At 38.8% G+C, this 25,935-nt stretch overlaps 1 protein-coding gene across 1 annotated transcript; it reads right to left on the bottom strand.

The window, feature by feature from the left end:
* Positions 1–2,488: 2,488 nt before the first annotated feature.
* Positions 2,489–24,994, bottom strand: DNAJC21 (DnaJ heat shock protein family (Hsp40) member C21). Its single transcript, XM_033111237.1, has 12 exons — positions 24,683–24,994; positions 19,975–20,068; positions 18,339–18,462; positions 17,924–18,046; positions 17,262–17,566; positions 16,222–16,373; positions 14,097–14,184; positions 11,335–11,493; positions 10,873–10,915; positions 6,611–6,783; positions 3,956–4,031; positions 2,489–2,982 (listed from the first exon to the last, which is right to left on the bottom strand). The coding sequence occupies exons 1-12, from the start codon at positions 24,777–24,779 to the stop codon at positions 2,818–2,820; spliced, it is 1,599 nt and encodes a 532-aa protein (XP_032967128.1). The 5' UTR covers positions 24,780–24,994; the 3' UTR covers positions 2,489–2,817.
* Between the last annotated feature and the right edge of the window lie 941 nt (positions 24,995–25,935).

Here is a 25,935-nt window from a genome sequence, read left to right as displayed (position 1 = left end):
GGATCAGCCCCCGCACAACAACTCTTCCACCGTAGTCAAGGCCAGTCCTTACAACCAGTGAGCCCAGGGGTCAGTCCCTCCCATTAATGTGCAGTTATCAACCACTGCTCAACTACAAGAGGAGGGCACACACAATCCACACAAGAGACACATTTGGTGTGTATGGCTCAGGTGACCAGAAAAGACTGCACCACTCAACCCAACAGCACACCTACTACATAAGGCCAGTCTACTAAGACCAGAAGATATAGCAGCCCTCTTAATACACAGAAACAAACACAGGGAGGCAGCCAAAATGGGGAGACAAAGAAACATACCCCAAATAAAAGAACAGAACAAAGCTCCAGAGAAAGAACTAAGCGAAATGAAGATAAGCAATCTGTGCGACGCAGAGTTCCAAACACTGGTTATAAGATTGCTCAATGATCTCAGGGAAAACTTCAACAGAGAGACAGGAAGCATAAAAATGGAGATGGAAACCATGAAAAAGAACCAGTCAGAAACAAAGGATACAATAATGGAAAAGAAGAATATATTATAGGGAATCAACACTAGATTAGACAAAGCAGAGGATCCAAAACAGCGATGTAAAGATAAGGTAGCAGAAAACACCCACCCAGAACAACAAAAAGAAAAGTCAAAAAATGGAGGAGTTTAAGGGGCCTCCGGGACAATATCAAGCGTACCAAGATTCACATTATAGGGGTACCACAAGAAGAGAGAGTAAGGAATTGAAAACCTATTGGAAGAAAAATGACAGAAAACTTCCCTAACCTGGTGAAGCAAGTAGACATATAAGTCCAGGGAGTGCACAGTCCCAAACGAGATGAACCCAAAGAGGCCAACATCAACACACATCATAATTAAAACGCCAAAGGTTCAAGACAAAGAGAGAATCTTAAAAGTAGCAAAAGAAAACCAGTTAGTTACCTACAAGGGAGCCCCCATAAGACTGGCAGCTGATATCTCAACAGAAACTTTGCAGGCCAGAAGGGACTGGCAGGAAATATTCCAAGTGATGAAAAGCAAAAACATACAACCAAGATTACTCTACCCAACAAAGCTATCATCCAGAACTGATTCAAAGCTATCATTCAGATAAGGAGCTTCCCAGACAAGAAAAAGTTGAAGGACTTCGTCACCACCAAACCAGTATTACAAGGAATCTCACAGGGACTTCTTTAAGATGGGAGGGGGTTAAGGACTGGTGAAAGCGGAAGGAATTAAGAAGTACAAATTGGTTGTTATACAGTAGTCATGGGGATGTAGGGTATAACATAAGAAATATAGTCAATAATATTTTAATAACTAGGTATGGTGCCAGATAGGTACTAGGTCAGGGTGATAGACGGAAATGGGGTTGGGGTAGCGTGAAAAAGTTGACAGTATTAACAATTACAAACTGGTAGTAAATACAGTATGGGTATATAATCAACAATGTTGTAAAGATCATGTAAGGTGCCTGATGGGCACTGGGGGATTACTTAATAGACTGTAGAGGCCTGACCAATGCGCTATACATCTGAAGCTGAAGCAGAATACTACTAAATGTCAACTGTAAGTAAATATATAGGTATATTTTGTCACGAGATGTGGAGGACAACACAGGGAAGACAGTCAATGGTATTGTAACGGCTATATAAGATGTCAGAGGAGTACTTGCTTGGGGCTTGGGTTATCACATTATGAGGGGTTTAAATATCTAACTATTATGTTGCTTCGTATACCTGAAACTAATAAAAATAAATAAATGTAAAAAAAGAATAGCCTATATAATCCACCCTAAAAATTGACTCATCACTGAACATATACTTGATGACCACACACTCACGTATAAGAACTCTCCATATTTCTTTTGATTTAATATTCATCTTTGCTACAGAATAGGTGGCATAAATATCAGCCCTATTCAAAAATCTTTCATCAAAAAAATTTTTTCTCCCTTGATGTAAAAAACAAAATAAAAAATTTCTGAAAACCGTGAAGGAAAAAAACCCAAAGCAGACTATCCCTTGTTTAACAGTATAAATTCTAAACCATCTGCTACTTCGATCTGTCATGCATTACAGCTGTCACCATGCCTAAGGAAGAAGTGCCATATATATTAATTTGCTTCCACCTCCGTAATTCAAATCAGTGGAAAATGAAAAAAATGTATCTTGTTGAAAATTACCAGTAAAATCTCAAATTAAATCAACATAATTATACCTTGGAAACACTATTCTTATAATACAACCATATACAAGTATGTTCAATTGGTTTGTGCCTGTCATTGTCCTTAAGGGAATAAAATACAGTAATCAACAATAGGTTCGAAATAATTTTAAAATTAGAACTGGAATCATGGTATCATGTAGAAAAAAAATCTATGATGATTTTAAAATGATCTGGAATTTTTGATATATGATGAAGCATAACAAAATATAAGATACAAAAAGCAGTGAATCGTATAAAAATACTTAAAGTGAAATTCACAAAATAAAACAGAAAGGGGGATTTCTATGTGTTAAAATAATTTAATTCTCCCCATACATTTTTGTCCACGAGACAACAGAAATCAAGAATGCATACCTTACAATATTTACCTGTTTTGAGTTATTCAAGTCAATTCAGATGGCAAAAGTAGAATTCAGTCACTAATGAAATGTTTAAAAATATATATTAAATGAAAAAAATGTTTTTACAAGATAAAAAATAATCTCCCACAATGCAATAAATTGCACATCAACTGAAATTTTAACTCTTTAGATGATTTCAGTTCAGTTTTTGGTTTCAAAATCTAGAGACAATCAAAAAGAAGAAGCATTGGCAGAATGTCTATCTGTTTTTACGTTTCTCTTTCTTGCCCCGACTGCTTGTTACACTGTTTAAAGAAGACGATGAAGGTGATCTTGCATGACCTGTGGTCTTTAGATGGTCAAAAAGTTTATTCCGGGATGGAAATTCACTATGGCAGGTTGTGCAGCTGATAAGAACATCATTCTGAGAAGAGGAAAGAAAATCATAAATAAAAGCCATGTGTTAATATCTGAGAGCAGTATTTTATGCTTTCATGTCAAGATCAAATATCAAACAATTACCAAAGAAAGATCTTCTAACAAAATGGACAGCCACTAAGAGGGACTCAACTGAGGCAGGTGTTCTTGGAACTTAAGTCCCAATAACCAACACCATCGACTTTAAGAGACCTGAGACATTCAATAGCATGTACCACGTGGACTACACCAAGGCTTTAGATTTCAAAGTAACAGAAAACAGAATAGTAACTGTTCTGGTAAGGGCTGATATTTCCCATATGCTACTTTTTAAAGAAAAGAAAAATGATGTGACAACATGGATAGACGGTATTATGCTAGAAGGTATAATGCTAAGCACATTAAGTCAGACTGAGAAGGACAAATACCATATGATCTCACTTATATGTGGAATGTAAAAGACAAAATAAATGAACAAACACAACAAAAACAGACTCATAGATACAGAGAACTAATGATTGCCAGAGGAGAGGGGAGCTGGGTGAAAAAGGTGACGAAATTAAGAAATACAAATGGGTAGTTAGAAAATAGTCATGGGTATGTAAAGTACCACATAGAGAGTATAGTCAGTAATGTTGCAACAACTATGTAAAGTGCCAGATGGGTACTAGACCAATTGGGGGATCACTGCAGAAATTATATAAATGTTTAACTACTATGCTGTATATCTGAAACTAATATAGAGTAATACTGAATGTCAACTGTAACTGAAAAAAATAATTAGGAAAAAAATGACACTAGCACATATATAAATTCCACATTTGTCATGGGAAACTGTTGATGGAGCCCCAACTATGCAGCAGGTGCAGAAGGGCTCACCAAACACACATTTACATCTTTAGAATGAGAATTAAGAATTTAGATTATATTGTTTTAACAACAAGATCCACTGAAGACATGTCAGCATGATTTTAACCTACCACTGTCTGTGGTTCAGCAGGTACTTTGACAGATTTTTTCGTATCTTTGGCTTTCTTTCCTTTGGGTTTAGGAACACTGGAAAATAAGTGCAAGAATTCAGCATAATCTAATAATAATGTACCCCTTTTAATTGTCATTTTGCTCCCAAGAAGACTCAAAAGAATGACATGCACTTTAAAGGCTAATTAATTTTAATGGCCAAATTAATTAACTTTAACAGTTCAAGTGAACAGCTTTAAAGAGCAACTTTAGAGATCACATTAGGTATCAAATTTGACACAAAAATTAAGGAATTTAGTTAAAACAGTTGAAACATAAGGTAAAACAAGGCCCCTACAATTCTCTGAGCTTTTATACGGTGTGTTTTAGTTAAAAAAGCAAAGCACTTAATACTCCATTTATTGAAGCAGATCATCTTCGCACCCAAGCATCAGTACTCAGAAATACTCTGACATTAAGTGTGGCTCCCCCAAAACACAACTTTTGAACCTCATCCAGTCTATGACAAACATTTCAACAGTTCCACAATGGAAGAAAAATAAACACACTGTAATACACTTCCATAAAATTAAATTTAACGTGAAGAATTTTCTTTTATTAAAAGATTATGTCCTTTCTGCTGATCTGGTGTGTACCCACCCCATCCACGTACCCTTTAACCCAGAAAGTGCCAGCCAGTATAGTCCTGAACAACTCCTGAACATTTCTCTATTCAATTTTCTATATGCATTTTATTTTTCCTTATTCATTGCATACATTTACGCTAACCAAATTCTTAGGGTAAAATCTGAGTGCAACTATACTTACAGAACAAAATGGGTTATAATGAGTAAATTATGATAATTCTGCCATACTATTCTTCAAGAGTCTGCATTAAGTTAAATGGCCTATACAGGCATACCTCATTTTATTGTACTTTACAGATTTTGTGTTTTTTACAAATTGAAGTCAAGACCCTCCACCAGTAAAAAGGTTACGACTGGCTTTATTGCGGTGGTCTGGAACCGAACCCACAATATCTGTAAGGTGTGCCTGTACCTTTAAAAGATGCTGATTAGGAGTGTTAACATAACATTATGCAGTATTCAGAAAAGGACACAATGGCATATAAGGCTACAGATTAGCATTTACTAATTTACATAATATCATCACAGATATGCTACAAATATATCCAAGGAAATTTAGGGTAATATTCCTGAAGAACAATTTATCATACTATGAAAGACAGCAGCTACATCTCTCAAGCTAATATCTAAGAGTTTTATTTTCTAAAAGTACTCTAGATACACACACGTTTTCTAATGAAGAACTTCCCACTAGGTGGCCAGCATCACTGCACGGTAGGGAAGCAGCAGAGGGATCCCACAGAAAGGTACTGGAGTCAGGCCACCCGGTGCGTGTACGTGTGTGTGTGCGTGCGCGTGTTTGCACCTCTATCCCAGCACTGCCACTCAACAGTGAAGAAATCATTTGAATTCAAAGTCTTACTTTTAGCAATGAGAACCCTTTTTCTCCCCAAATGAACTCCCATGTCAAAACAATATGGAAAACAAATGGAACAATGTTAGCTCTAGATGAAGGAGACAGGCAGGGTTCTGGAGCCCCATCCTTTGGTCCACTCCTCACGCCCACGAAGCAGCTCCCAACAGACCTGTGCAGGTCACTTAGGCCCCACGGGGCTAGCTGACCTGGGTGCTTTCAAGGAGTCAGGCAGACAGGGATTAAGTGCCAGCTTTTCCACTTACCAGCTTTTGTTCTCAGGCAAGTCACTTAACCTGAGACTCAGTTTCCTCATTTGTAAAACTAGAACAAACATCTAGCATCAGAGTGGTGTGTAACTTCCCCCTCCAGCTTTCAGCTCTCCCAAGCTCCTGCATTACCGGTTGGTACAGCCACAGCCCTATGCTAGGCCCCAGAACGTGTTTCCCTCATTTATGCCACCTAAAGCCCGGGCCCCTAAGTACACTCCCCGCCCCTTCACTGCTGCCCCAGTGTTAAGCATTTCCCACCTGACTGTCATTTGAACTGTTTTACTTGGTCCTATGACAACAACATGAGGCTACTTACTCTTCAGATCTTTCCTCTTATTCTGCTATAGAGGAAGAGAGGAGGGGGACAAATATGTCACACAAGGAGAGGAAGTACTACCTCCCGTGACTGAGACCCCTCACCAATCATGACGGGCTGGGGCGGCACCAGGATTCCAGGGCTCCTTTGAGCCAGAAAGCTCCAAGCTCTGGGTATTACCCGCATGTGGTCAGCGGGGCTGAACACAGAATGACTGTCATGAGCATGGAGATTCGGTTAGTCATGCTCCCAGCGAGTGGGACATAGCCTCATCAGTTCTCACGAGTGTCAAGGATTTACTGATCCAGGACAAAGAAAGAACCTTGGCAAGATAAGGGAAACAAAAACTGGATCAAAGTAGCTTCTTTCTGATTTTGGCCCTGTTGTTGAAATGTCATGAGCACATCGCTCTAGCATTCTCTTCCAACACGCTTCATCTATATACACATGTACCTATGTCTGGGTTTACAAATAAGTCACAGATACATCTAATTTACCCCATCAATCATGGAAAAGGAGAGTCTATTTGACATATGAAAAATATCCTTACAACCAGTATTAAGTAGAAAAATGCACCTCTGACTTACCTTTTAGCTTCATTTTTTGCGTCATCACACAGTTCGACAGTCTCTATGACACTGACATTTTCTTGGGGACTAGCTTCCATTTCTTTGGCACTGTCATGATTTGAGCTGGTATCTTCTGGTTGAACCTTTACTCCTTCTCCAGTTCCATTTTCATTGAAATTATCATCATAATTCTAGGTTATAAACATGTATGCATTACAAAAGAAATACTATAATAATACTGGCTTCTTATGTTGCCAAATAAACAATGATAACATCCTGTGCACTCCGGTTGGAGTATATCTTCAGGAAATTAAAAAAAAGGGCAGACAATAATTTAAGAACATGAATGCTCATTACAGAAATACTAAATTCGTGAAAAATTGGAAACAGTCCAGATATTCAATAAGTTGAATATATGAAGGAAAATTATGAAGCTCTTAAAAATCATGTTTCCAAAAGATAGTGATCCAATTATGTGGAAAATACAACATATTAGCAAAAGTTGAAGAGAGATTATACATAACATCTGATCACTATTTAATTCAACATTAAGTACTATCTATAAGCAGAGTTAGGGATGTTATTTATATTTTTCTATATTTTCCAAATAATCTGCAATGAGCAACTATTCCTTTTATAGTCAGGAAAAAAATAAGAAAAACAACACATAGGCATTATAAAAGGAAGATGCATGGCAAATTATCTTCATTAAGCGTGAATATTTTGTTGTTTTGGGTAACATATTCCACATTTGTTTCCTCCCTTATTCTCTGTCTCTACACACACACTTTTCCCCTCTGACCTAGGAAAGGTGCAGGCATGACACTTCACCATGTTTCTCCTAAGAACAAAAACTTTCTCCTACATATCCACAATATCCTCTTCATACACAAGAATGTAACACTGATATTATCTGTTACACAATCCATATTCATATTCCAATAATGTCATTTTTTTATAACCCGAGTGGATATAATCAAGGATTATATGTTCCATTTAGTTGTTGTATCTTTCTAATCTCTTTTATTCCTTCTTTTTCTTTTATGGTATTGAAAATTTGATGACTGTTCTGTAGAATTACATAGTTTGGCTTTGTCTGACTCTTTCCTCATGATTAGATTCAGGCGAAAGGTTTCTAGCAAAAACAGTTTAAGGATAAAGCTTGTGTTCTTCTCTGTATGTTACATCAGAAGGTAAAATGTCACTTTGTCCCATTTTTCAGCCATTAAAGTCTGGTCATTTGGCTAAGGTGGTATTGCCAGACATTTCTAAAGTACCTTTTTCCTTTCTTAGTCAGTTGTGCAGTGCTACTTTGAGATTGTGTGACCACCCTGTTTCCTAACACCTATTCACCCAATGGATCTGGTACTAGTGATTCTTGTGAACCATTTATTATATTGGTGGATGCATAACAGTGCTTTTTCTGCTTCTATTAGTCCTGCCCTTTGCATTTGTACTAATTCATATTCTTCTGTAATGAAGTCTTCCTGTTTGCCTCCTTTCTCCAACTCTCTTTTGACGCTCAGTATATCAGTGTGTCAATATAGATACATGATTTTTTTTTTAACAAAATCAATGTGTAAAAATATATCACAAAATCAATGTAAAAATAACATCATCAGTCTTTTTGATGACTCCCATTTTCCCAAATTTGTCAGGGCTTTAAGCTGAGTGCTAGGTAGTTCTGATGTATCCCCACTGATATTTGAATACTTTCTCAGTTTTTAGTACAGATGACCCTTGCACTTTCCCTGTCCTAGCCCTGCAACCAGCCATTTCTCCAAGGATCAAACTCTGACTCCTACAGCTGGGGAAGGCCACTTAGAAACCAAGATGTGTGAACTAGGTATGCTCCTTGCTACCAGGTGTTACTGCTTGTAGGCGGTCACAGTGTACACAGCTAATACACTTATTTTAAATCATGAGCTCACACTGGTATATCCAATTCCAGTCCAGCAGAACAGTATTCTCTTTCTCTTTCCCTCAATCTGTATCTGTGTTTCCCTTCTTCCACAAGGGAATCTGGTTCCCAACATTAATATATTTATAATCATCCCTCAGTATCCACGAGGGAATGGTGCCAGGACTCCCCCAAGGATACCAAAAATCCACAGATGCTCAAGTTCCTTATATAAAATAGCAGAGTATTTGCATATAACCCACGTACATCTTCCCATATACTTTACATCATCTTTAGATCACTTATAATAGCGAATACAATGTAAGTGCCATGTAAATAGTTGTTATACCGTATTGTTTAAGGATCAACATTCTGGATCTTTTTTTTTTTAATATTTTTGATTCTGCAATTGGTTGAATCTGCAGATACAGAACCTGAAGACAGAGGGCTGACGGTACTCATTTGCTGTATCCTATAATACGCATAAAATGGTTTCTGTAATACCACACTAATACTACCAAAAAGTCTACTAAATAAAGTCCAAGATTTGTTTTTTTGCAGTTAATTTTGTCTTTAGAACTTCCCATGGATAGTGTTCATTCAGAGTACCGTGTTTAAGTTTTTTGGATTAATTCTTGTCAGCCAGGGTCATTTGTTTACATTCAATGTCAGTTTTGGGGGTTTTCTTTTACAATCCTTGTTGGCTTATGCAATTTGTTTTTGTCCATACGGAACTCTCCCAATCTGAAGTTGCACAAATTCTCAGTATTTGCTGCTTCCTGCTCTTTAATCTACCTGCACTTGTCTCCATACTACCTTCCCCTTCAAAAAGAACTTACAAAGTATCAGGAAAAGTGCTACATAAAACTAGGTCTAAATGGGGGCTTTCTCCCTGATATCACCAGAAATCATAAATGAGCGGTATTATCAAGGAATATGGCTTTAGAGGGGAAAGTGAGGTGGTAAACTGAAGCATCTTCATTGGGAAGAATACAAATACACGTTTATTATTGCAATCTTTAGATCTATCCTTCATGATTTGAGATGAGGTGAGGGTGGGTTAGGTATCAATAAATTCCTCTCCATTTTATTTTGTCTTTATTCTAATGGTTCTGGCACACACAAAGAAGAAAGAAAGTGTTTTAAACTAAGGACTGCAGAGTCTTTGGATCAAAGTTTTGTTAAAAACTTTGTAAAAGCGATATGAGTCACTTTAAAAAAGGAACATAACTTGCTACATGGTTTAATAACTGAAGCAAAAAGTTCCACGTCACAATTTTAACAGTGATTAACTCATGTATCATTGTGTCATGTATCATTTTTGGAATATGAAACAGATAAGAATTACAAATATACAACCATAAGCCAAAATTTAAAGTTTTATGAAAAATTATTTTCATATTTACCTAGGTTTTCTTGAAAATATTTTCAGTTATTTAAAAGAACTGTATTTAACTGTATTTAATACTTAATACAAGCTAATATAATTAGATTAAAATCAATTCCATTCCCTTCAGGACCATCAAATATCCTTAGTAAATAGGACAAGCTCATTTTGTTTAAATAAGTTCCAATACACCCACGAGACTGTATTACACATATGTATCAACATAATACCCTTCTATGTAAAAATACAGTTGTCCCTCCGTACCTGCAGGTTTTGCATCCTTGGATTAAACAAATGAAAACAGTATTTTCGATCCGCAGTTGGGAACCCGCAGATGCAAAAAGACCACTGTATGCACTGTTCTACACCATGTAGGATAAGGGACTTGAGCATCTGTGGATTTTGGTTTCTGCAGAGGTCCTGGAACCGATTCTCTGCAGATACTGAGGGATGACTATAATTCTTGAGATAAGAGATTAAATTTGGAGCCTGGCTGTGAAATACTTAAACTACTTAAATTTCTGAGTGATATAAAAGAACATTTTTTCAATATGCACATTCATTGCAAGTTTCTAACCGAATGTTTTTGCAAAATTTCATTTATGTTATTGGCAGAATAAACTTGGATAGACAATGACCAGTCCTTAGATTTTCATGTTTCCGATTTTAATTGTCTTGACTGAAAAACCTTACCACTATATGTATCCAGATACATATTTTTTTAATATGGTCATTCAGCTAATTAATATTAGTGGAACTCCACAGGCAAAATTCTTAAATACACTGACAACGGCAATTAAATAAATTAGCTACATACATGTAGGGCATGAGCTGAAACAAGAAAATATTTTCAGCTCCTTTTAATCTGTTATACAATCAACATGAAATTATAAAGCGAAAGTCCCTCTCCTGAATACAAGATATACTGAATATAGTGAAGAGCATTATAATTCCATATTTGATTTTTAATGTTAACAATACTTTTTAACATACCTGCGTGGGTTTCTGTTTCTTTTTCTTCTGTTTTTTAGAAAGCCTAAGAACACAGATAAATCAAAATGTCAAATATTTGACTTTGTGAAGACTTACTAAGTGAAAAAAGAAAATATTGAAATACTAGTGATACAGAGAAGAGTAAAATTCAAAATTACTTAATATCATAAAACATTAAAAGGAAAATATTCACATCATTTTAGAAAATTATAACAGTGGCTCAATTGATAGTAATCAGCATTATCAAATACTCAGGTGCAAAACTGCTTTTAAAATAGTCAGAATAGTCTGTAAAAATTATATTTAACATTATGTCTTTACCCATATCAATACTATAAAGTTCCTTTAACTAGAAGAAGTGCAGAAAATGTTAGCCAATAGAATAACATCTTTGAGATAAAAAAGCACTTCGATGCAATCTCTAAATGGGATAAGTATGTCTAGTGACATTTTCAGAAGTACTTTTGTTTTGGTGCATCCTCCACGTCTTCCTCAGAATTGGCATTTAATAGATTTTCACCAGTCTGAGGTCCTGAAAAATGTTCTTCCTCCTCCTCCAACTGTTGTTTTAACAGGGCAACCATTTCCCGATGCTTCTTGGATTTTTCATGATTCCTCATACTGAAAGAACAATCTGATGTAAGTAACTGCAACAGGATTACGTCGTATGTGCCCAAATGTGTTGCTGGATAAGTGCAACCAACTTAAATTTCACTTTTTTCTGATTAACTAAGCAAAGTGTGAGTGATACTATAAAAAGAAACAGAACTCTGTCAGGATTTCGTAGGCACTAAATACACCAGAAGCCCAGGACTCTGCTCTTCTTTCCTGTGACCCAGCACTCTCCCCTTCCTCTGTCCTTTTGTCTACATACTTTCTCCTTGTTTTTTTATTATTTTTTTATTTTTTGGTCAAATTCTCTATTAATTTCTTTTTTTCCAATTTTTTAAATTCAAGCCTTCTCCACTGTTTCCTCTTACTCATTATTTGCTAAGTGCTCAGATATTCCAGGTCATGCTATGGGCTTCGAGGGATCACTAGGAACGTAAAAAACAACAATTCTAACTTTAAAAAGACACCGTGGATTTGAGAAGTGGTGATATGAGGCTTTGAAGTATAAGAACAGTTTACCTTCTTTTGATTGTTTTCAGCAGCTGTCTTTCACTTTCTCAAGAGGGGTCTCCCTTCTCACCCCACAACCCGAAATGTGAGTTCAGACACCTCTCTGCCCCTCGGAGCAAAGCCTAGTTCAGGGCCCCAAGGACAACTAAGCAATACCTCAAAAAAGAGTTGACGACACTTCAGCTACACGAGTTAGATTAACTAGAAAATAGGAAACTTGTGTCAATATTAACTTTATCTCATCTGGTCTGATTTTGGTTTTCTAATCTGGGATGTTACTCTTTCCCACTAAAATTCTCCTTCAGATCAAGGTTCCTTGGAGAAACTAGAACATCTCGTGCCAGAAACTAAGTGCTCAAAAATATGATTGGGACACATGAAAAGGACATAGGAGCCAGGTGGAAGGAACTCTCACTAACTACATCTAGAAAAATTTGAGCATGAAAAGGGCAGTAATGAATTATAAGGCAATGAAAAAAATTCATAAATTCAGACAGAGAAATGGGGGAAAGGGAGGGCTCTTGTTTACAGAAGGCCAAATGATGACTAATGTAGAAGCACTGGCACCAAAGAAACTTAATTTTGGGACCATCGCAGTGCAGACTGGTACAAGCTGAAATCATCAACAGAGGCTAAATTTGGGAAGGAAATTTTGACGAGGAACAAGATATTTGCACAGTTTTAAAGCATTTCCCCACAGGTTAAACACACTCTAAGGAAATAAACACATGTTGCCAGAGAAAAAAACACTAACTTTATAGTGAGAAAACTGGACATCTTGAGTGGGTGATCAAAATGATCAGCACCAATGAGGGGCAGACAGACATTACGTGCCTCAAGATAGGAAACCCTGAGAGCAACCCGTGTTTATGGAGCATTCCAGCTGGACACGCATAAGTTGAATCTAACAATGAGGAAACAAACCCAAAAGGAGAGAAATATTTTTAAAATATTTGAGAAATACTTCAAAGGGCCAGTATTCTGGACTATCAATGACACAAACAAGAGAACTGAACCATATGAAAATAAACTAAATAAATGCAATACATGATCCTAGACCAGATCCTTTGTCAAAGCGGGAAAGATGCCATACAGGACATTAAGAATCACCTGACAAAAGCAGAATGTGTGCAGTGAGGGAGACAGAAGTACCGTATCAGTGTCGTAAATTTCCTGACCCTGACAGCTGTACTGTGATTATGTAAGACAATGTCCTTATTGGTAAGAAATATGTACTCAAGTACTTAGAGGTAAAGGTGTATTATGTATGTTACCTAGTCTCAAATTACTCAGGAAAAAGCTGTATGTGTGTAGTGAAAGAGAACAAGCACAGGCAAATGAGGCAACGTGTGAGCAACACGTGACTCAGGTGCTCTTTATTCTATTCTTGCAATTTGTTAAGTCTGACATTATTTCCCAATAAAAAATAATTTTAAAAAATCTCCTTCATTGTTGCTTTGGTTTTCTTGCTTTTTCTAACTTTTCTGCCTCTCCCCACTTTCCTTGGGGATTATCCAGTAAGACCATTTGGGACTCACACACCCTCATTTTCATCCTTTGGTCTCCTTTCCTCTTTACTGCACATCTTTTGCTTTTTTCCCTTACTGATAACCACATTTTCTCATTTCCTTTACCCCCTTTATAACAGTATCCTTTTTAACACTTCTCTCTTTGCCATTGTTCTCACAAGATAAAGTCCTTCCACTTCAACAAATATACTATCCTGTGTTGGCAGCAATGACCTATACGGGAGCTTGAGGCTGGAAGTGAGTCTGCCACCAACAAGAGAGAGACCATTACCTTGGGTCTAGGCTCCTTGCCTGTGTGACTATGCCTTCTTTGCCAAAACAAGTAGCATCTCTTTCTGGAGACAGCGTACATGTTTGAAACGCAGCTATGCCACAGGAATACTGGCACAATTGAGAGTCAGCACAATAGTTTAACTGCTGGTCCACATCCTTCTTCTTCCCCAGGTCAGAAACCCCTCAGGGGTGACATGTGAGGCCTAGCGATCAACTGCTACCAGCACTTTCTTTCTAGGACTTTCAAAGCGTTACATTCCGCCTCAAAAGAAAGGGTGAGCGCAAAGATATTAAACTTACGCCTTTTCCGTCTTGAACGACTTGTCACACGCTGGGCAATACAGGCCATCATAAAGCTCTGCATCCTCGGCTTCGTCACTATCTTTACCTACAAGAAGGAAACCTACAGTAAGAAGCCTGTTTGATTAGAACACAAACTCAAAACATGTTAACAAACTACATCTCTTTAGTAAGGATCTAAAGTTGCACACAAATTAGAAATAAAATATTTCTTTACCAAAAAAAAAAAAAAAAAAACATGATGTTATCAGGATTTGAGTTAACCTTTTTAAAAGAAGCACTAAATTATAAGGGATAAATAAATCAAATATATCACTTTACTTTTCAAGTTCTTTTCATAAAGCTACTTAGAAGAAAAGAAAAAATTCTCAAAATCTTGGGTGTGAGCTAAGTTCAGAAAATCAAACGTTACTTTGATGATAGTTCTACCACAAAGCAATTTTTTCAACAAAGTTTTTTTAATTTACCTCTTGAGCAAGATTTAGTAAAAACATATTTATAACTGTAATCTAGTCTCAAATGCTTAAACAAACTTAACCTGTGACATTCCATAATTATTAGACAGCTCAGAACATATTACATGGGAAGTTTAGCATTATCTTTACAAACTTTTTTATAAGGTTGAAGTTTTATGACAATGGAATAATTACTATCAATACAGTCTAAAAATCTAAACTTTAAAAAGCTCAATTGAAAGTCTTTGTACAATACCAGTCTATCTTTACAAAAAAGAAAAAACTGCCACCATTGATTTATTATGGGACCAATAAAGATCCCAAAGTATCTCTTCTATATTCTACAGTATGGTTCTTTATAATAAGTGATGTTAATATGATTCTGAAGGACATTCTCATTGAAATCATAAATGATCAAAATAATCCAATGCTTAGTACGTGGTATTATTTTACAATTATATGTATACTTTCAATATATCGTATACATGAAATAAACTTTGAAAAATCAAATAGTTAATATGAAATAAATTTTAATCAAACAGTTAATAAAAAATGCTGGATTTGAAGTCAAAATCTGTATCTAAAAATGGTCCTATGTTCTCAAGCATATGCCACAGCTTCTCAGAGTCTTAGTTTCTTCCTCAGTAAAATGCAGCTAATTCTATGAGTAAAACGTATATTTAAAGGCTATTGTCAGAGGATCAAATGAGATCTTGTATGTGAAGGCACTTTATAAATTGTAGAACACTAAATAATTACACATCACATTTATAGAATGCTTTATAATTTTCAAAGCACTTTCACACATACTACTTCTAATTCATTAATAAAACATTTCATTTCCTAATTATTTTGAATAGAAGCCTATCATTTTATCATTTAGAATATTAGTCTGAAAAAGCACATTTGTAAATAATTCAGCACTTCCAAAAAGTGCTTCACTTCCAAGAGCCCTTCCACAAAGTCAGAAATGAGAGAAAGAATTTATATACACCACAGAGGCTCCTGTGCAATATCAGCTTTTCTGGAAAGAGCTGCTATTAAAACGACCTACTGCTTAATTGCATTTTTTTTAAATAACTTGTCAGTCACACCTGTCAATATGCCCACTTGTCAATATACAGAGGGTGCAAAAAAATGTATACACATTTTAAGAAAGGAAAAAACTGTATTAAAATTACGGCGATGGTAATCACTTTGAGCACCTCTTGTATTTGAAGTCAAACATGACTTGTATTCATCTTTTGCTTTTCGTACATATTATTACAATTTTAGTACAGTTTTCCTTTCTTAAAATGTGTGTACATTTTTTTGGCACCCTCTGTATTTATACAGCCAGAAACATAAGCTGTTGAAAACACAGTCAGGAAAGAGTTTGTTAATCAAATTACCAGAATTAGATGACTTCAATAGACTACCTTTCCTTGGCCCATACACTAGTGTCTTTCATTTTCATTATTTACTACATTTAAAAGTTGGGAGACATCACATAAAAAACAAACAAACATGAAAACTCTAGAACTCAGGTATTCTCCAGATTTTGACGCACTCTCCCATTCCCTGTTGTCTTACCCCCGAGTCCCCTTACTGGCACCTGGAAGCATCCTGAGTGTACAAGCCCTATGCACGAAAACATTTTCTAAAGATTCTTAATGGTTGAAAGAAGTTACCATCCTGTCCGTCTTTGAGCTCATGTTCCTCCATTTCATCTTCATCTGACCCGTCTCCAAATTCCTTTTCATACTGTGCCTCCATCTCCCTGAGCTCCTTCTCCAAATTGGCCAGCGTCATCCAGCTCTGCTCTTTGTACTGCTCCGCTAATCTATAAACACATACAGTCTCTGCATTGGTTTTACTTACTCTTTAGGCTTAAAACCTACCCCCTAGGAAGAAAAGCTTCTTCTTCCCAAGTTGTCAGTGTTTACAAATTTAAAACCTGTGCTGAGTTAAAATAAGCAAAGTCACTTAAATCTGTTATGTGGCTGATTTTAATTGTTCTACTAGATAACAGGTTTTCAAATATGTAACTCTTGGTGACTTATTAGAAGTCTTCAGGTGGTTCTGAGTCCTAAGTGTCAAGTAAAATGCTAATTTTCAAAGACGAGGGGCGGAGCAGGTAGAAATTTTAAGAAGTAATTTTTTAAAGAATGCTATAACGCTCTGGACACAATGTTTTTACAGTAACTCAAAACAACAAAACTCTAAACGCACTAAAATGAACTAAGTATCTGAGAGTATACTGACAAAGAGGCAGTACTGCATCATAGTTAAAAGAAGGGCACTGGACTGCCTTCTTAGCTCCAATTCCCACCTCTCTGACTTACTAGCCATGTGATCGTGGGCCTGTTTGCCTCGTTTTCTCAAAAGAACGAGGATAAAAACCAGAACTCACTTCATAGAAAATTGTGAGAAAAGCATTAGAGCAGAGCCTTGTACAGACTAAGAACTCAGTTAACGTTCGTTGGTATCAAGTTTTACAAGAGTCGGTAAACGATCTCAAATATAAAGGGCCTTGAAAGGAAAACATCCAACTTAAAAAAAAGTTTTTCCACAGTAGATGAAAACCCACTGTCCAATGTCAGGATTAAAAAAAAGCATGAAGCCAGGATGATGACTTAACCCAGCACGAAAGCACATGGTGGGGATCTACTGATGCTTCCTCTGACTCCACACCTGTATTTAGAAAAGGATCCGGCCCTGCAGTACGTACTGTGCCTGCTTTAGCTTCTGTTGCCGCCTCCTCTCTTCGGCTTTCCTTGCCTTTTCTGCGTTTTGTTCTTCCACCAGTTTCCGATGAGCCTGCACTCTTTTATCTCTCTTACGAATGAAAGCCACCAGCTGACGAACAAGCTCATTCTTCTCTTTCCTTGCTTTGTCTCGAATCTTTTTGTTTTCTTTTTCCATAGCTCGTTTCTCCCAGCGGTTAGAAGCTTGTCGAGTATCATATTCCTCTTTCCAAGCAAAGTTCTTTTGAGTGCAAAAACTCTGCCAATAAGCGTAGAAAGGGTGGACTACCTAGAGACAAAGAAAATAGGTAAAATGCTAGTTTTTCATTTAGATTTTTTTTTTTTTAGTAAGGTGACAAACATTAATGATGCAAACATTTTTCTTCATATACATAACATTACAATGAACCAAAGGAAAAGATAGTCCTTCTAAGCCTTTAACAAACTAAATCACTCTTCAGTATGAATTTAATGAAGACATTAATAGGATGGGACCATCGTCAATAAGGAGGGAAAAGTAAAAAAGGGGAGGCTACCAGGAAGTACAGGGCTGAGAACTAGAGTTCATTTTTTTTAAAATAACGAAATGGGGAAAAGACACACTGACAAATGCTAATCAGAAAACGGCAACACATTTCTCTCTTACCGTATCATAGTCACTCTGGGAGTCTCCAAAAGTCGGAAAACCCTCCGCTTCCTCTTCTAGTACAGATTCTAGCTCTTCCTTCGCAATCATTTCAAAAACATTACGATACACCGTATAAAAGCCCTAAAAAACAGTTCACAGAACACAAATTCTTAATACTTTTGTAGTCTCATCATAGAATAAGATTTTAAAATGTAACATAAAAAACTTTAATATTAAAGAACTACAGACCCAAGCTCTTGTTATCACAAGTGCATTTAAGCTTCAAATGGGGGTATTTATATGCCAACAGTTTAATATGAAGGCAGTGTTTTTGCAGTTTTCAAAATGAACACTGTTTCAATTTCTATTATAAATTCTCTTTGTATTTGAGAGTCTTAAGTGATTGATAAGAAATTATGAGTTCATTTCTTACCTTTTCATCATCTCCATAACCAGAGTAACAGGTAACAGTGAAATAGTGAAGCAAATCTAAGCTGTCATCTTGATATTCGCCATCAAGCCCACCTTTGAGCAGAGCCTCTCTATGATTATCATACCTAAACAAACAAAAGTTGGCATCAATGAAGGCTGAATACATAGGAATTCAAAAGGACTCCTTACTCTGAAACAGCCAAAATGTTATTGTACATTTTAATGTTCCAACCCACAACCAAAAAGTTTTAAGGAAAAAAACAACATGAAAAGACTTAATTTTTCATAAAATTGCTGATTAAAACTATGACTGCAATTTCTAGTACATTTCAGGAACTATATAGTACTAGCCCATATGAACAGGGGAATTTAATAAGCCAAGGAATTTCCATGACTCTCCCAGAAAGGTGGCTGCATTTTCACAGGACAGAAACACTACTACATAGGACAGTAGTGGTCCACAGACTAATTATACATTAGGGGTTGGGCATCCACCAGCATGTACCAGAATAAGACTCTTGCTATGTTTATGTAAACAATCTAGGAGCTACTTCCACACGAAATTACCCCTCATAATAACTCTGTAAAGTTAGTTATTATCCCTGTTTGTTGTAACAGGAAATTGAAGCTCAGTGGTTTTAAGTAACTTGTTGTCCGTAATCATTAAGCCAGTAAGCAGCAAAGCTAGAATTCACAACCAGGTCTGCCTGCCCTGGAAGGACTGTGCTCCCAGCCAATGCACAGTATTGCCTCCAGATAACGGAGCGTTGACAGGCAGGAGCTTTCAACAGAACGACAAGGGAATCCTTGGAGCAGAAAAACAACCTGATCTAGAGAAGAGGCTAGAGCGAAAGGAAATCAGGAATGAATCTCACAGTTCCCAAAGGAAGGTAAAACCATTTCTAAGGTCAGATCTCCAATGTCCTTGGGAGGAGAAAAATTTAGGATTCTCTCTCTGATTTTCATATAAAAGACAATTTTAGAAGAATTTTCTTCACAGCCTCTCTCTCCAGACAGCCGGCTGTGCTATACACTATTTAACGCACAGAAGACTTGTGTGGGAGCACCGAGCAGCCATGTTCTTTGGAGGAGCAGGATCTCACAGCTTTGTCAGGGCTTAAAACCTATTCATTTGGAGCAAAAAGTTCACCAAAAATCTAAAAACTCACAACTTCCAACATAGGAATTTTTGATTGGAAAAGGTCCATCACTAGTAAAAGTTATTTGTCATAGATGTAGAAGCTTAACTCAATTTCTTCATATAAAGTAGTTCTTGGGAAAATACTAGAATTCTTGTATTAAAATACTATTATCTGTTTAAGGACAAACATCCTTCCTTGTCTGATATTAGTAAACTTGTCATGCACCAAAGAGACCCCATTTAGTAAGTATCAAAATTAAAACTAATATTTCCAGTTTGTTTCACTATCTATAAAATCAAGTGTTGGAGAAATCATCTCTAAGGTTCCTTCCTACTCAAATACTGCTTTTTAAATAATGAGTAAGTGTCCAAAGCCTTAGAACATACCAAAAATCCCTTCATGTATTAGTTAAAAAAAACAAACAAAAAAAAACCCTCTAATGACAATTCTTCCCAACAAAATACACTGGGACAGGAAGGATAGCGTGACGCTCACCATGCTCTTTCCTGAGGGTCGCTCAACACATCATATGCTGCTTGGATTAATTTAAATTGTTCAGCTGCTTCTGCGGCATTATCCAGATTTTTATCTGTTAAAATATAAAGGCAAAGAAATTTAGTCATCAAAATCTAAAAAGGATCTCTCCCATCACAAATGCCACAAACAGAGGAGTGTTCAAAACAAAGAAAAACAACTAGAGAAAAGCAAAGAGTTACTGGATCACAGCTGATAAATCAGAACCTGTATCTACTTGAGTGGATTTCATGCTTTTCCCTAAGTCTTGATACATCATTGAGCACTCAACCTAGATATCCACAAATGAAAAACCCTGAGTAGCATACAATTTATCTTTAGAAGGAATAACATATAGAGAGAAACCAGTTGTAGAAAAAGTGTTAACTATTTAGTGTTAGATTGTTTATTGTTCACATTGTCAAGTTTTTTTTCTTATCAACATATACCAAAATAAATCTCATAAAGTTTTAAAAAGATATACTAATTATTCTTCCGTTAGCTGTGCTCCCTTAACCTTGGAATTCAGAAGCATCTTTGCCTCAGGGTGGTGGCCAGCTTCCAAGATGGCCCCCAGGGATCACCACCGCCTGGCGTATTCGCGCTCCTGTGCAGTCCCCTCCCAAATCACCAGGGTTGGTCTGTATGGCCCACAGCAGGCAGCAGAAGTGATGATGGCACGGTATGTCACTTCTGAGATTAGTTTACAAAAGACTGCAGTTTCTATCTTGGGCCCTGGCGCTCTCTCGGATCACTCTGGGAGTAGCCAGCGGCCACAGCGTGAAGACACTCAGGAGGCCTATGGAGAAGCCCACATGGTGAAGACTGGAAGCCTCTTGCCCACAGCCTGCAAGGGTCTGACGCCCGCCAATAGGGTGTGAGGGAGCCTGAAAGTAGGTTTCCCCAGACAGTGAAGATACAACCAAAAAAAAAAAAGCAGAGTTTGATTGAAAGTAAAATGGCAGAAAAAGCCAGCAAATAAATCTTCCCACATAAAACAAAAAAGGTGACTGTTTTGGGGTGGTAGGTGGGTGGTTCTTCTTCACCTTTTAATCAGTACTGTACTTTTCGTCCTGTTTCTTCCCACTCCTTTCTTTCCTCCCCCAAAGAAGTTGAAGAAAGCTAAAGCTTCTAAACACATAAAACCCATGAATGTGCCACCTGAAAATAAGATCTAATCTCTTACTAAAGCTTCTTTCTTAAGGAATTTTTCAATCTGTCATATGGCTTTTTATTTCACTTAAATATGCCTGAACTGGTTGACTATAAGGTTGAACTGAGATCTAAAAGCATGAGAGTAAGAAGTTAAAAAGCAGTAATTTAAAACACAGAAAGCCCACATTTATTATTTGCCAAATACAAAAGCCACAGGTATTGCAAATCCAGTCATCGAAGTTTAAAAGGCATTCTCACATTACTCTCTGTGCTTTTCTCTTCATCCATTCATGCCCTCTTCCACTCCCTCCCAAACCTTTCTACAGTGCCTTCTGGAAGATTCCATGAATTGTGCCTTTTAAGCCCAGCCTTGACTGAAGCCAGGCTCCCTGAGAACACCTTCCCTGCAGGGCTTCCCTCTCAAGCCTCCTTCAGCCACAGCCTTCGATGGGCAGGTCTGGCCCTGGAGCTGGCCCTGGTCACTGACCCTTTATTCACCCCCAAAGACAAACTAGCATTCCTCTGAGATGCAGACCATTTGGCTCCACCACCTTTGCCCTCCTCACTGTGTACTCACCTCCCAATCACTTCCCCTTACTCACTGAGAATTTGGGCACTTGCCTCCGAGTTTCCATCCCTGGGTCCTATCTCATCCTGGGTGACTTCACTGCACCCTTGACCTCCTGGTCTCCTTACCTCTAGTCTTGCCTGCTCCGATCCATTCTCCCCACTATAGCCAAAGAGAGACTTAAAAAAACAGAAAGCTATCATCTCCCCTGCTTCCAAGTCTTCAATGGCTTCCCTATGCCCTTAGTTAAAATGCAATCTACCTAATCCAGTTTGCCACAACCTTCAAGACCTGCCTCCTACTTACTTACCTGGCCATGTTCCCCTTTCCCCTTCCTGGACTCCGCCATGCTTTCTCTTGCCTCCCTCCACCTGTATTATCTGATTCCTGCGTTAGGTCTTGACCTAAGATGTCACTTCTTCAGGGACGCACATCTACCCCACTCACACATAAACTCAGGTCGGTGGGTCCATGTACTCGTAAGCACCTTCCATTTGCCCTCATACTGTCCTTCTCTCAACGGATTAAAATTGTGTTTTCCTCTCAGTGTCACCCGGAAGACCGCTGCGCCAGCAGGGCAGGGTCCATTCCTGTCTCCTTCATACAGTCAACTGCTCAGGGAACAGTCATCAGATAAATTACTGAAAGCCTGCCTTTCACAAGGAGTGATCTCACTAGGTAGTTCTGTTGACCCTACTAGAAATTATTCTTAGTTCTTAAATATAAGAAATAAATGTATCTTTTTTTACCATGAAAAATGGGCAGCCTCTCTACTTGAGGTACACATTATTCTTGAAAGCAAAGCCCATGTGTTAACCTCAGAAACATCTAACACAGTACCTTGCACTTAGAAGACATTAAACACTTGTTGAATGGCACGCTAACAAGTTAATGAGCCAGCAAAGTACATCAAAATCATGCATCTCCTGGGAGAGTATTTATCCCTTAAATGGATAAGCATCTTCGAACCAAAAGATATTCAGGATGCTATGAATGATGACATTCAGAGAAGATAGTCACATTTAGTTAATAACAGGTTCAGTTTCAAAGTAGTCAACTAGTATTTTAGTAACATTTGCGTCTTTCTTCCTTGCATTTCCTTGATTATTGATTTGCAAATAATCACCAAAGCTGGGAATTTTTCCTTTACAACATCTCTGATCCTGCCTTACCCCTCCCACTGACGCGAAGCCTGGCCTGGGCCCTTACCTTCGCAGGGTGGACTGTGCCTGACTTCTGTCTCCATCCCTCTTTAGTCCTCTGTTGACGTCACAGTTCCAAGACCTCTTAATAAAGCCAGCCTCAACTCTCCATTATTGGAAAAACAAATTTCACAGTCCTTAGCCTAAAATTCAAGGCCCTTTACAATCTCACTTCAAAACTACTACTCAAAAATGTTTTAATATTGTCATCAAAATTATGCATTCGGTCACAAGCATTGACCCTCTTCCTTACACTTTCCCACCAGAGTCAACAAATTCCTAAATTCCTTCTAATTCCTAACACGATTTCTAATAGGATCCCCTATTACTTACTCTAAGAACATGCTACTACACAATTTCGGATTTATTAGTTTTTTTGGATATAGCTACTGACTTCCAGCTGTGATGAACATTTAGTTCATTTACCTCTTCCCTTCCAATACATACCAGATCTTTTTAGTTCTTCTGCTTGTAATCATTGTAACTTTAAGTAACAAACCCGTATCTTTATTTCTTGTTTCATCAACTACAGACATTACCTTGACTTTGGGTCCTGCTCTTTTCCAACAGCTGTCTCATCCCATATTTTCAGACTTTCAATAAACACTGCCTTCAGTCAAACTGTTCCCTGGACCATCTTTTGCCCATCACGTGCTCTTGCCCACACTGTGAAGTTCACTTTTCCCAATTCCATTCGTCTAGGACCCAGCTAAAATCCAGGCTCCTCTACCAAGGAGAAGCCTCAACGCCTCAGTGCATAGTGAAAACTCCCTCTTCTGAATTCCTGGGGCATTATTAGTTCTATTAATCCAATTACCAATTATACCCATTGTGCTATTTTATTTGTACTTGTATTTAATTTTTCGTTGTGAGTAAGGCATGTTTTCCAGCAAGACTGAGGTTCTGTCTCAGCATTTCAGAATCTACCGTGTAGTGACTCGCATATACTGGAGACTCTATAAACGTACTTATTGATCAGTGCTAATATGAAAGCCTCTTATAAACCTCAGAAAGCTGAGATTCGACTACTGTCTTAGTTTCCCAGTCTGGAAGATCAGAGTACTTCACCAAAGTCACACAAGCCTGGACTACAACCAAATAAAACATTCAAACGAAGCACACTTCTAAGTAAACACACAAGGAAAGACACCCAATTAAAACTCTCATTAAAATCTGCTGAATAGCCTACGTACAGGGTCTGCTCAAACATCCTACTAAAAGAGAAAAAAAAGGCATGGCTAGCTAACACTGATACTAGCTCCTCTGTCTTAATTAATTTCAACAACGCAGAAGCCATAAATTACACTTAAGTAGCAGGAAAAGCCAGGGGAAGCAGAGCAGCAGGGGACTCAAGCAAGGAACAAGCCAGAGCAGGACTAGGTTAAGAATTCCTGACTCCTCCCTCTGGAGCAAGTGAAGTTGCTAGAATGTTGTCTTTCCCCATCAAGTGGCAATGCAGGCACCGTGAGGAGAGGTGGGGTGGCGTCTGGAAAGGGACCGGGTTCCCGGAGTTCGAGTAAAGCCTGGTGGAGGAGGAGGGCTGCGTCGCCAAGTGGGGAGGACGCTCCTCGGGACGGCCGCGCAGGGGCCAACCGGCCGCCGACCGGAGGCCGGACGGGGTCCCGGGCAGTCATCAGGACGAGGGGAGTTACAGAGCGGGTACGTCGAGGCACAGCCAGGTTCCCGGAGTTACTCCGGGGAAAGGGGTAAAAAGGGTCGCGAGGCCGGGGTTTGCGAAGGACCGCGGCGGGTGCGGAATAGTTACCGGGGTGCCATTTCAGGGCCAGCTTTCGATAGGCCTTCTTGAGTTCATCCTCGCTGGCGTCGCGCCGCACCCCCAGCGCCTCGTAGTGACACTTCATCGCCCGGCCGGGCGGGGGGCTGGGGCCGGGGCCCGGGGCGTGGCCGGGACCCGGGCCCGGGTCGAAGTGGCGGCGACGGCGCTGACGGTCCTCTCCCGCGGCGGGAGCCCGGCGCCCGCACTGGGCCAGCCAGCGAGCGCGGCGGCGGCGGCGGCAGCGGCGCCGGACAGCGGAGGCGCGCGGCGGGGACTGGCGGCGCGGGCTGCGGCACGCGGATGCGCGGAGGGGGCGGTGCCGGCGCCGGCGGACGCGGCTCCGCATGGGACGGGGGCGGGCTTTAGGCCGGAAAAAGCCGCGTGGGAAGGAGGCAGGGCCGCGGCGGCAGGGAGGTGGGGCCGGGACGGGAGGAGGCGGGGTCGCGGCGGGAGGGGGCGGAGGCGGGGTCGCGGCGGGAGGGGGCGGAGGCGGGGCCACGTCGGGTGTCATTGTGAGGGACACAGTCGGCGGTCAGTGTTAGTGGCACCTGAGGGCTGAGATAGGTGGAAGAAGATTCTGGAAAACATCTTGTGGTTCTCATAATTTCTCAGCTGAGCCCCGTTTTCACAGGTGAGGCCACTCATGTTCGAAGTAGTTCAAGTTTGCTCAAGCCTCCACAACTAGTCAACGGCAGGATTCGGTTAGAACGATCAAAAACATCAGTTTTTAAACTCTTGAATTCTTCAGCAGCCACTTAATGAGATCTCTAATATTACTCATTTTATCAATATGCATGAGAAATAACGAACAGTAAATAAGATGACAAACAATTTAAGAGGGAAGCATCAACATTTTAAAATAACATTAAATTTTTTACTATGGATAAAATTGTGTGGACTCATCCACTCATCTCTTTAATCCTAACTTTGTGGACTCTAATCCTCCATTTCCAAGATTGGTTTATGCTAAGAATACAGTTATGGCAATAGTATTTAATTAGTGGGGTTTGGTTGATCTAACATACACTGTATTACAGGGTGGAAGATCTCTACAACTGTTCTGCACAATCTGATAAAGTGTCAGTAGTATCCCGTCATTAAAATGCACCCACGCCAATATATTTCCCTGTAATGTGGAACGTTTACATACATCAGTTATTAGGTGTACCTTATATGTCAACCAAGTAAGGTTAGAAAGGTTGGCTCTGTTGCTAACAAGTATCTATTGCACAGGGTTCGAG

The sequence above is a fragment of the Rhinolophus ferrumequinum genome, chromosome 7, assembly GCF_004115265.2.
Source record: "Rhinolophus ferrumequinum isolate MPI-CBG mRhiFer1 chromosome 7, mRhiFer1_v1.p, whole genome shotgun sequence".
Lineage (NCBI taxonomy): Eukaryota > Metazoa > Chordata > Mammalia > Chiroptera > Rhinolophidae > Rhinolophus > Rhinolophus ferrumequinum.
This window is presented reverse-complemented; position numbering and strand designations above follow the sequence as displayed.

What these genes read in the sequence shown, in the direction of transcription:
- DNAJC21 (XM_033111237.1), bottom strand. Translation starts at nt 24,779, where the DNA reads ATGAAGTGTCACTACGAGGCGCTGGGGGTGCGGCGCGACGCCAGCGAG. An exon ending in CAGAAGCTAAAGCAGGCACA is followed by an intron (nt 16,374 to 17,261) that starts GTACGTACTGCA and finishes ATGTGTTTATAG; the next exon opens with ATTAGCGGAGCAGTACAAAG. An exon ending in GCAAAAAATGAAGCTAAAAG is followed by an intron (nt 4,032 to 6,610) that starts GTAAGTCAGAGG and finishes CTTATTTTCCAG; the next exon opens with TGTTCCTAAACCCAAAGGAA.